This window comes from Mixophyes fleayi, chromosome 1, assembly GCF_038048845.1.
Source record: "Mixophyes fleayi isolate aMixFle1 chromosome 1, aMixFle1.hap1, whole genome shotgun sequence".
Taxonomy (NCBI): Eukaryota; Metazoa; Chordata; class Amphibia; order Anura; family Limnodynastidae; genus Mixophyes; species Mixophyes fleayi.
In genome coordinates this window covers 243,077,609-243,089,836 of record NC_134402.1, presented here as the reverse complement: position 1 = coordinate 243,089,836, position 12,228 = coordinate 243,077,609, and the positions used below count along the sequence as shown (strand labels likewise).

Sequence of the window (12,228 nt, the reverse complement as noted above, 5' to 3'; positions counted from 1 at the left end):
TTTATTTAACATTACAATTTAATGTGCATTGCTGTAGAGTTAAAAAATGTTTGATAATTTCATTATTTGTAAAAAAAACAAACAACTATTTCCAAATAAAAACTGTGATGAAACACGTACATTTCAATAATGTTTCACTAAACATGTTTCTGGAAACATTTATTAGAAGGTCACCAAAAACTGTTATATGTGAATATTTTAGTTTATAAATTTAATTTTAAAAAATATATATTTTTATTTTATTAAATTCTCACTGTTTTTATGGCAATTGCCAATTTTCCTGATTGGATATCCATGTGTACCGGTAATGGAAGTGCAATGCATATGGTCATACTGGTAGAATAGGCATATTGTTTGTAACCAATTCAGGTGACTCCAAGTGAGAACACATTTGTGCATGATTAATAAATATATAATAACTAACAAGCACATTTACTGTATTTGAAACTAAAAAATGTTTTTCTTTCCTGTGGCTATTATTTTACATTATTTTCTAGTTGAAGTAGTGGATTCAGTGGATGTTTACCTCAATTTGCTCAGAACGATTTTTGACTTTAATGCTATTAAATGCCTGCTTACTGGACCCAACCAACTGAAAATAAGGATTGACTCCATGAATGGAGGTAAGGATACACTACTTTATTATTTATTGGAAGTACTAAAAGCATTTAGACCAACTAGTGACATGAGAATAAATGTTTAAAATAAAGATGCATACCAGTGAAGGTGTATAATACAGATTAAATGGATGGAAAATATACCCAACACTTAGTTAGGACTAAAAGTAAATTATTAAGTCTAGTAAGATCTAAGTTAAAACAAAGTCTCAAATTGAAATAGATGAGATAGAACAAATGGTGTCTCACACAAGTTAAAAATAAAGCTAATAAAGCAATTCATATAAATAATAATCCAGGCTATGAAAATAAAATCTAAAAAAAAAAAAATCACAAGATCCTAATTTGTATATTTAGATAAGAGCAAAGATAGACAACTTGGCAAATTGAGGAAAATTAGGGTCTTTAACATGTAAATGATTACCAAATGGTCGACACGGTAATGCTATAAAAAACACACACAAACTCACCCCCCCAGGAACTAGGGAGGTTGAAAATATTCAAGGTTAAAGTTCCATTTGCAGGCTATGGTATATATTCAAGGATTGCTAATTAAGACCATTACGCTGAGAGAATGCAGGTAAAATGGTTTTAAACGTCAATATATTCTGAAATAGTGTAGTAAATTGGTAAATTTCCCTCTACTGTAAGCTAATGTTATTCAGGAGACCAGTCAATAAATATACAATACATTTTTTAAAGTGCAATTCCTAATATCAAAATAGATTATGTCCTTTCATGATCTTATCATTAATACTTTATTCTCAGATGTTAGACATGTCTCATGTTGAAAATGAAAAGATGTTTTCATCCTCCCTTTATGTTGTACTTAGTATCATTATTAGATTAATTAATTAATAATCATAGTTATGAATCGTTGCTTTCATTTAAATATGCATATTAGGTTCTTGTGACTTATTTTCTATGATAATCTATATTCATAATTTGGGTATTTTTACGTCATATGGTTTTACGGCTTAAGTGAATGCTGCACATATATCCTGGGCAAACACAAAAAGATATATTTTGAAAACTCAAGAATTTCTTCCATTATAAAGCACACTTCAAGTAGTACTGTGCAGTGCTGTTGTCCATTTAATTATGTCGATTTTGGACATTTCTTTCTTAGAAACACCACTGCTCCTAAAATTATCCCCCCATGTAAAACGTACCCACTAGTATTTACTAAACAAAGCTTAACAAAACACAATTATACATTTAAATGCCTATTTTTATTTTCTTCCCTACAGTGGTTGTCAATGTATATCATCCTTCCTAAAACCCAATTTACTTTTGTTTCCCTCTCAGTGTCAGTTTCCTTGGTGATTAGTACTATCTCATTTAAAGTCAGGATACCTTTCCCCATCCCTAATAAATAAAGCAACTTCCTCCTAACCTTTATTTTCCTTCACCCTGCATTTCAGTGGTATCCAATGGACACTCCATATAACTGGCATATAGAACGCCACTTCAGTCTCTTGGGGTTCATGGACGTAAAGTTCCCAAGCAGAGTGGGGAGCCTGTAGAGGTGAAACACTGCAATTTCATCCAATGAAATTGCAGAGCTTCAGAGTGTGACCCATGAAATCAGTGGAATCAACCTTTAATAAATATAAACAAGTAGGGTAACACATTTCCAACTTTCTTGTTAAGTTAGATGATTCAGGTGTTTAGGGAAATTATGGGAAATAGTAGTTTAAGTAAAAAAATTAAGCTTTGTTTTAGCTCTGCCAACAAGATACTAATTTTGACTTTTCCAGAAAAAAATGTACATTTTAAATTAACTCCCCCCATTTTCCCCAAAAATTTGTTTCCTTGGACTTTGACCTTATTTTGCTTTACTGCCATACCTATGACTACAGGCAGAGCTGGATTAAGGCTCTGGGGGGCCTGGGGCACTTAAGACAGGCCCCCCCTATGGTGTAATATCGTTATAATTTTTAGACAAATTTTAGACAATTAAACAGGCAATACTGTGTGCACTACTGTTAGATGCACACAGCTCTGCCTTCACAAGCTTTACAATATGAAGGGGGACATACCTCCCATCTGTTCTTGTAGTCGGACCAAATCCTGACTAAGTAAGACAGTCACCCAAATTTGGGACTGCCCCACCATATTCAGGACAGTTGGCAGACTGTTCTCTAGTACCTGTTCTTGTTGCTTTTACTACCTGTGGATTCTGGTGTCTTTATTTCAGTTGCTGGGTATATCAAGATCCTGGAAATTAGGTACATGAAAAATTTAGAAAACTCCATCCAGCCCTGGCGTTACCTCAATAGCACCCGTGTTTAATAATAATTAGGCCCTCCCTACAGCCCTTGCATTAAAATAATAGTATTCGCATTTGATAAATAGATCTATTTCACTCCAACCAACTCTGACATTAAATTAATAGCATACACATTTAATAAATAGAACTATTTGCATCCAACTAGCTCCAACATTATGTTAATAGTATTCCCATTTAATAAAGAAACCTATTTCAATCCCTCCAAACAACCCCAGCAATAAATTAAAAGCATTTATGTTTAATAAATAAAGCTATCTCCTACAACCATCCCGGAATTAAATAATATATATTAATATTTACTAAATAGCCATCCTCCTCAAACTCAGTCCCACATTTAATTAATAGCTCCAAACCACCCAAGCATTATATTAAAGGTCCTGTCACCTCTCCTTTAATAAATTAAATAGCCCCACCATCAAATTAAATAGTCCCACCATCACCCCACAAATAAAAAGAACCCATTAAAAATTAGCCCCCACCCACACACCATCATTAAATTAATAGCATCCCTCCAACCCACATTATATTAGACCCCCCTCACTTATCTCACACATTATATTAAGCCCCCAGTCTTTCCCTCACACATAGTAAGTCCCTCTCTCCCTTCCCTCAAACATTATATTAATACCCCCTCTCTTCCCTCACACTTACCTTGTTCCATCCACTCTGTGTTGGAGAGGCAAACTCTTTAGACTGCCTCTCTTGCAGTTCTGCACACATGGGACGGCACCTGTCATGTGGTGCACGTCCCATGTGACATCTGTCTGTTACAATAAAAGGAGGCCACACTTAGGGGAAGGGAGGGAGGAACGGATCATAAAATCCGAGGCCAAATGAAGGAAAGTGGCTGGTCCCGGAGGAGATGGCAGCCACCAAGTACCACACTATCCCCCTATTGTCACCCTTTGAGAGTACCTAGTCTGGGGGGTCCTCTGACAAAGCCCCCCCCCTTAATCCAGCTCTGGCTACAGGCATATGTTAAATGCTTCCTTTGTCTGGTATTAAAGTAATATCAAATTTGACTATAGTTAACACAGTGGGTACTTATTCCAGCACACCCATACAAAGATTGTATGTGAAAGAACATAAAAGATACATTTGACCTTTACTAAGTGAATGCCCTCTAGAAAATGGGATTCATTTGGAAGCCTCTGGCTCTGTGCTTGTATATAAAAATAACAAGCCCCGTTAACTCAGTGGAATTGAATTCTGACACCTTATTGGTATTAAGCCTCTATGCTGACCTGTGCAAGAAGCTTAATTAAGTATGTATGCTGTGTTATCTATTTTCTAGTAATGGGTCTTTATGTCCGGAGAATTCTCTGTGATGAGTTAGGAGCCCCTGCAAATTCTGCAGTGAACTCTATTCCCCTGGAAGATTTTGGTGGGCAGTATCCTGACCCCAACTTAACATATGCCAGTGGTCTCCTGGAAGCCATGAAGGGAGGAGAGCACGGATTTGGAGCTGCATTTGATGCTGATGGAGTAAGTATGTCATATATTCAAATCTTTGTGCTATCCCTGCCAGCAATCTCTCTTGCATGGAGAACTGTTTCCCACTGACAGTGCTGAATTATTTTGGGACATACAGTAATTGTAGTGTTTGGAGGGACTACCTATACTGAATTCATCCATTTCCATAAAAAAAAATAAAAATGAATTTGTAGATACAGACCATAATTGTATTTACAAGCATGGACTGTACCTTAAATATGATCAATGGCAACAGTTGATTCCCTTCCTGCTCTATTAATATAGTAGTTAGGCATTAGAGCTTAAAGGTCATACTGTTACATTTTGAAATTTAAGAACCAGTGTTTCTGTACCCTGTTTCCAGGAATGACCACGGATCTTCATAATTTTCTATACAAAAACATTTCCCCACTTCCCAATCTCCCTTTCTCCTGTGCCCTTTGGAACGCCAGATCCATCCGTAATAAATAGCTCTCTTAACCTTCTTGACTTCACCGAAACCTGACTCTGCTCTTCTGATACCGCTTCCCCTGCAGCTCTCTCTTATGGGGGCCTTTCCTTCACCCATACGGTTAGGCCTGGTGACCGTCCTAGGGGTGGTGTTGGCATCCTCCTTTTCCGCACTAGCACCTTCCGTGTCATACCTCCTGAGCCTTCCTTAATGTTCTCCTTCTTCGAGGTTCATTCCATCCGTCTCTTCTATCCTTTTCATCTCCATGTCACAGTCATTTACGGCCCCCAGCAGCACTACCCAATTCCTTGATAACTTTGTAGCCTGGCTCCCCCTCGACTCCTCCCTTTCCTTCACGCCCCACATGTAATCATTTACCCAATCATGCCACTTCCATTTCTGCAATATAGCCCTGATCAGACCATTTCTCCCCATTGATGCCACCAAAACTCTCATCCACTGGCTGATCATCTCCTGCCTTGATAACTGCAGTCTCCTCCTTACTGGCCTTCCCCAAACCCGTTGTGATCTTCTTCAGTACTGCAGCCTGACTGATCTTTCTTCATCTGCCTCCCCTCTGTCAAGCTCTACACTGTCTACCCCTCTGTTACATAACCCTCTTCAAACTCCTTACCCTCACCTATAAATCCCTCTCTATCGTCACTGCTCCTTATCTCTCCAACCTCATCTCCATTCATTCTTTGTCTTGCCCTCTACGGTCAGCCAACGACTAACGCCTCACCTCCCATTTAGTCATAACGTCTCACTCCCGTATTCAAGATTTTTGCTGTGATGCCTCCACTTTTTTGTAACGATTTTCCTCATTCTATCAGGCTATCCCTCGCCTGCATATCTTTAAATGGTTCCTTAAAACCCATCATTCAGGGAAGCCTACCCTTCCTCTGTCTAACCTCTTCCCTGCCCTCCTCTACACCTCTTTATGATTCTTCTTCACTAACCTTACTATACCTAACCCTCATTCTTCTTCCACTCCTACTTACTCTTGTTCATCTCTCCCCTTAGAGTTCTAATCCCTTCACCCTATCTCCACACACTTTGTCTTCTGTCAGTCTCCCCCCTTCCCTTTAGATTGTAAGATCCCTTGAACAGGGCCCTCTTATCCTCATGACCTCTTCCTCCTGTTTACATTTGTCTTCGGTTCCCCAGCCTCTTGTGTACACCTCAACACTTCACTTTTGCCCCTGTCTCTCCTCTTCTCCCATGGCTTTGCTAATCACTGTCCTGGTACTGTTAGTGGATCCCACACTGCTGGGCAAAGTGTCTGCCTCTTTTAGTTGTCTTCCCACCTCTCTCCATCCCTTTCCCATTTTCTCTTTGTTCTGGAACTCACCGTTACCTTTTTGTCCTGTGCACCTGTTCTCAGCTGAGTTTGTATTTATTGCACTTCGTTTTTGTACTGTCCTGTATGTCGTGATCTGCTTTTTCCCATGCTCTGTGTATGTCGTTGCGGAACCTTTGTGGCGCCTCATAAATAAAAATAATAATAATGCAATCAATGTGGCACAATTAAATTATGCCTACATTTTACACATGTATGCAAGTATTCACCTATCCATAGAATTAAAAAGAGCGACACAAGTTTAGAGGTTCATAAATTGGCTTTCAGCTTTACACTGGGAAGCATGAATGCACAGTGGTTAGCATTGCTGCCTCACAGCACTGAGGCTATGGGTTAGATTCCAGCCAGGGCCCTATTTGTGTGGCATTTGAATGTTCTCCCCATGTTTGTATGGGCTTTCTCCTACAGCACAAACACATACTATTAGGTTAATTGACTTTTGACAAAATAGGTCTTATTGGGCTTGATTCATTAAGGAGCGTAACAGCGATTTTGTTTTTTTTACATATAATGTGCACAATTGCTCTGCGCATGCCCAGACCCGGACCATATTACTAGGACGTCTAATGGTGGAATCTCTGTCTTCTGGTCCTAGGGTAAATAGTCACTTGTGGCCCTTAATGAATATATCTCCGACTCAATTTGTGGGACATTTAGAGGAACTATTGGGATGTTTTAGTCCTGTTTGGTGGGGAACATGCATTAGGGGGCTGTATTTGTATGTATGTTTACAATTAGGAGAGAGGTTGCATATCCAACTGTGCGAGCATTTGGTTGCTAGTGATTGTGGGCTCTGTGTGTAGGATTCACAGTATGTAGTACACATTTAATTGTCCATCCGATGCATCCCATAACAGATACTGAAAATCGCTATTGAGCACACACTCACACCTAATATTCACAGTTGCAACAACCATATCAAAACAATTCCAAAACGTATCCAAAATTACTGTATATACATTATATATGGGATAATGTAAAATAGGACATATTATTATTATTATTATTATTTTTATATTTTTCGTAGATTTGTAAGACGCCACGGTGCTCTGCAGTGCCGTACAGTAGGGAAAACAGTAAAGCTTGATTTGTTATTTATCGCTATCAGTCTAAATGTTATAGTATACATTTCAAACTTAATAATGTTTTTCAGTTCAAGAATATTAAATGTATTCATTTGTTACAGGACAGATACATGATTTTAGGACAAAATGGCTTCTTTGTGAACCCTTCTGACTCCTTAGCAATAATTGCTGCCAATCTCTCCTGCGTTCCTTATTTTCGGCAAATGGGAGTTCGAGGTTTTGGAAGGAGTATGCCCACAAGTACAGCCATAGACAAGTAAGTACACAGTGTGTACTGCAATTACTATTGTAATGGAACGTTAAACTGAAGTTATTTTAGAATATATTTTGTTTGCCACTATCTGCATAAAAGGAAACGGCCGAGAATGAATTGAATAGTTATGTAAAATTGGGCAATATATTATATATGTGATATTATACACAAACATTTGTGTAACTACCTTTAACTAGATACTTGGTTATGTTTTCTTTTGCTTCACAAGAGCTACTTGTTTTATTAGGCTTGTTTTATTTATAGACAGCAGATTAAGGGGTCTATTTATGACACTTTGTGTTTTCTACATGTTAATTATCATTTTTTATTCCAATGATGAATGAATTATGGGGACTGTGGTATTCTGCCTTAGTTAGCTAATGCAGTTATCTCTGATATCTCTTGCGCTAGGCTTTTGTTAAATACCCTTTTAACTCAATTTTGCATATACAAAGGTTTCTTCATGATTTAAGGGTGGATAAATAGGTCTCTTAGTAAAAAATGTGGTAGAACAGTGAGAGAAAGTTACAAATGCATCATTGTTGGAGGAATAAACATTATGAAACAGTACACTTCTATATAGCAATTTGCACACTTCTACCAAATAAAAAAAACAGTACAGTGGAAATGTAAATTATTAGTTTGAACTCCCAGATAGTGAATATGTTTGCTCTTGGGACTTTAACTTTCTAATAATACTTACTTATAACTTTGTCAATAAAATGATCCAAGTTTACTTGAACTTCTTAAAGTTAATTATGTGGCAGAGAAAGGTCAATCAATGAGTTATTTACTGGATAACAGTACACACAATTATAATAATTTTCGATTTTAATGATTATATTATTCACATTTTTACTTGCAAAAATTTTTGGGTGTTAACTGGCTATTTTCTAAATGAAACTATTACCAGAAATTTACAATTGTATCTCTAAGACATAAAAAATTGATAAGGGAAACATTTATATATAATCCATGCATGTAAAACAGTACCTTTATTTGCTATGCAACACCAATATATGTTCATGGTTGAGGGGAAATAACTTATGGGGATCTGGTTTAGTGAAATAATGATTTATAGTAAAGCTAGAGAGTGGCAGGCCAAGGAACCCTTTCCTCTTATGTTTAGTAAGTATGAAGCATCTAAGGTGCAGGACCATACTTTCAGGACGCAATTGCCATCCAACCCCTGGGGTGCCGCCCCAGACCTGGAATCCATCAGACAGAGGCTCTGTTCAGAGCTACAGTAGAGGGCCCAGTGTGGGGCCAGTGTATATCCTGCAAGAGGCAGGAAGTCTGAGGAGATGTTTTAGTTGAGAGAACTCACAAGACAGCCAAGTGTGAGGCTGAGACATGCAAGAGAAGCTGGAATGCATGTCCAGGTGAAGCCAGGAAGCCGTCCTGTCTTTAGAGGGTGAGACTGAGTACATTAACTGGCTGAGGAGGGATTCTAAAATGTGTTCAACCACTAAAGAGAAGATGGGGCAGCTAGGCTGCTTACCTCTCTGCCATGCATACAATCTGATTTATGTACATAATCCAATATACTTTTAACATGTCTTAAAAATAATGAGTGCAACACCTTGGGGAAAATGTATCATCCTCCGATTACTGCAAGTCGCCGGAAATCGTCGACTTTACAGTGAAAATTTAAAGCAGCAATGGCTTGAGGTTTGAATGATGATACATTTACCCCCTGGAGTTTCCCCCTCTCAATATTTGCATGTGGACTGTCTCCTCTGACATTCTCACCTCTACTCATCATGGCAGGACCTCCACCTGAGTCTATTTTTGAGTATCTTGATTGGAGGTTGTACTCTTCAGTGAGGGGGACTCGGGAAGACCCCACCCAGATCCTCTTAAAAGAATGCACTCAACACACTTTCATTCAGTATGTCTGGTCTTTGTATTTTGTTCTTCATTTATATTGTATCATGTTATGTGTAATGGATCACTTCTTTCTGTATATGTCATGTACGGCACTGTGAACCCTTTGTGGCGCCTTATATATAAAAGATAATAATAACACACAGATTCATTGCTATCCCTTGATGATATTTTGGGGTATTGGTAAAAGTAAATATAGTCAAAAGATAAGGCAACACAGTATATACAGTATTCAGTGCTTATAACTTAAATGGTGACTAAGCTGATCCGCACATTATAAATGATGAGAGGTGACTCTAGGGCAGAAGTGCAGTAGGCAGGCAAATATAAAAATATAGATTCACAGTCTCCATCTCCCCCTCTTCCTCTCCCCCTCCCATAAACCCTACTGGGTCTCTCAGTTCCAAATTTAGATCTTGATGCAGCTGGTAGGCATGCAGTTGCCCAGGTCTCTTCTCCTCTGAGGTTCCTGCTTTCCTCACCCACTGCTGTAACTTTTCTATATGTCTGGATCTATGCTTTGTCAATGTGGGGACTATGGTTTGTGTTCCACTCTTCGACACACTAAGCTTAACCCTTAGCAGAACTTCTTATTGGTATAGACCAGCCTTGCAAATTCGTCAATGTTTAACTCACTAAGTCCTCAGGCTCTGGTTCCCACAGTTGTGGTGCCCTGCGAATACCACTCTACAAGACTGGGCCCTCACCGCATTTGCTTGTACTCGTGACACCTTATGGCTTCTTTCTCTCTTGGCGGTGCACTGAACAAATGGGCTCCCTTCTCTAGCTGGTTGTACTGCAGTCAGGATGGGCCTCGCACGCCACAGTTCTGAGCAAAAATGGTGGGTAGATGACGCCTCTTTCTCTTCACTTGTGTTCTCAGCTTTCAAACTCAGCTCCTTCCCGTAGTAGCTGTTGCTTTTCAGAGCCTCCCCTACTAAAATGGCTTCTCTCTTGCTCCTCCTTTGCTGTCAAGGATTCTGGGCAGTGTAGTTTTTCTCAGCTACTGTTTGCAGCCCACTTTCTCTACAGGGCGCTGCATGAGATTGAAGGTTATGTTCATGGTAGCACTCTCAGGTGGAGGTTTATTTTTAAAATATAAATTCAAGTGTCTGCAATTTACTTCTGGTGGTGTAACAGCTAGGTGTCCCAAAAGGAGACTTTTAGTTTTAAAGACCAGATTCCATTATCAGTGTTCTTCTCTTGCATCTTCAGGATTGTCAGATGGTGAATTTTTGGGTCCCAGGGTGGTAGTCTGCCACATTTGAAAGGGCTTGTAGTATATACTAACTGAAATATATTATTTTAATAGTAGTTTGGCTCCAGCATATATGTTTACAATCTTATTAGTCAACAGCCTTTTTTCAGTAAATTACATATCCATCTTCTACTTTTTCTCATACCTGAGTCATTACAGTGGCAAGAAATTCATCATTCATTTTTGAAGTTTAAAAACCAAAAAGATTGCTCTGGAGAGGGAAATTAAAAGACAATCTAAAATGTTTTGAACACAGATTATTAAATCCATAATTTAAAAGCACCATTGCGACTCACCTGGTATAGGTCAGTCGCAATGGTTTTATGTGCCAACAAGTGACAGTCATTTTTTATTTGACTAGATCAGTCTCAATACTTTATTCATGACCTAGCACACGTTTATAACTGCAGACATAATTAGCCTATGGCTTTACAAATATGTTTTGAAATTCAAGAAAATACTAGATACTAGGTGAGGAACAAGTTAGTAGCTAAAGGCATTTGTGTTGTATGCACACAGCTTGCTATTTGTTGTGAATGGGTACAGCTATAGATAAACCACCTGTTATAACATTCAGTGCTTGTCCTTTCTGCTGTACTCAGCAAATGACCTAAAAAACTCCAACTGTGATAAGTTGAAGAGGAGCATGGACTTCATATGGTTTTCCTTATGTATGAATTGCTGACGGTGTCTTTTGTAAGATAAAACAGTTCAAAATAACTAAAGGAAATTGTTAACGATAATAGAGGAAATTAACATTTTATGGAAATTAGTCTGTGAATGCAGTACTTCAACATATATTGGACTGTAGATAACATCTGGTTTCCTTGGCATCTACTGCAATTGATTAAAATGTTTTTTTATTGCAAACCATGCATCTATATATGTTGCATATTATAACAATTATGTTTGAGGTTTAAGTTGCACTTTCACATATACTATGTAGCTGATATATTTTGGCAATATTTTGGTTATGTTTATCATGTTTATGTTAACTAAATTAGTCTTATATGTATGCTGTTCGTTTATCTGACGTCCCACTACAGATTGTGAAAAAAATATAAAAAATTATAACCACTTGTGTCCAGCTTCTAGGATAGGAAATCACAGCATTCAAAGTGCTTGTCACGACCTAAACATGTTTGTGATGTCTTGGTGTGAAAGGGTTAATCAAAACAAAACCACAGGGTCTGAAAATCACTAAAATCCCCCAAAATATGTTCCATACTCACTATTAGCCACACAGTTCTGCCACCACTAAGAATGAGTTAAAGACTAACACTGTAAGAAAGTCTACAGTTACTACATGATCTATCTGAAACTGCACTCTCAACATAAGTTAATCAGAGAAACTGTACACCAAATAATTCTTGACATAGAAATGGGCGTTATATAAAACCAAGCCTATCTGATCAATTTATTTGTTAAGAACACAAAGACAGAGCATTATTAAATTGTGTTTAATTTGCCAAAGAAAGTGTCAATGCTTAATAAACTCGATAGTTAATAAAAAAAACAACCACCTTGTCTGTTTAAAAATGCTTAAAACTC

General features: G+C 37.9%; 1 protein-coding gene across 1 annotated transcript in view; it reads left to right on the top strand.

Annotated features, from left to right (window-relative positions):
- The window catches only part of PGM5 (phosphoglucomutase 5), a 156,846-nt gene that overhangs the window by 39,532 nt on the left and 105,086 nt on the right, over positions 1-12,228 (top strand). Inside the window, exons 4-6 of the mRNA XM_075208554.1 lie at positions 498-623; positions 4,205-4,395; positions 7,381-7,535. Coding sequence (XP_075064655.1) covers positions 498-623; positions 4,205-4,395; positions 7,381-7,535 — 472 coding nt within the window. The remainder of the gene's footprint in view (positions 1-497; positions 624-4,204; positions 4,396-7,380; positions 7,536-12,228) is intronic.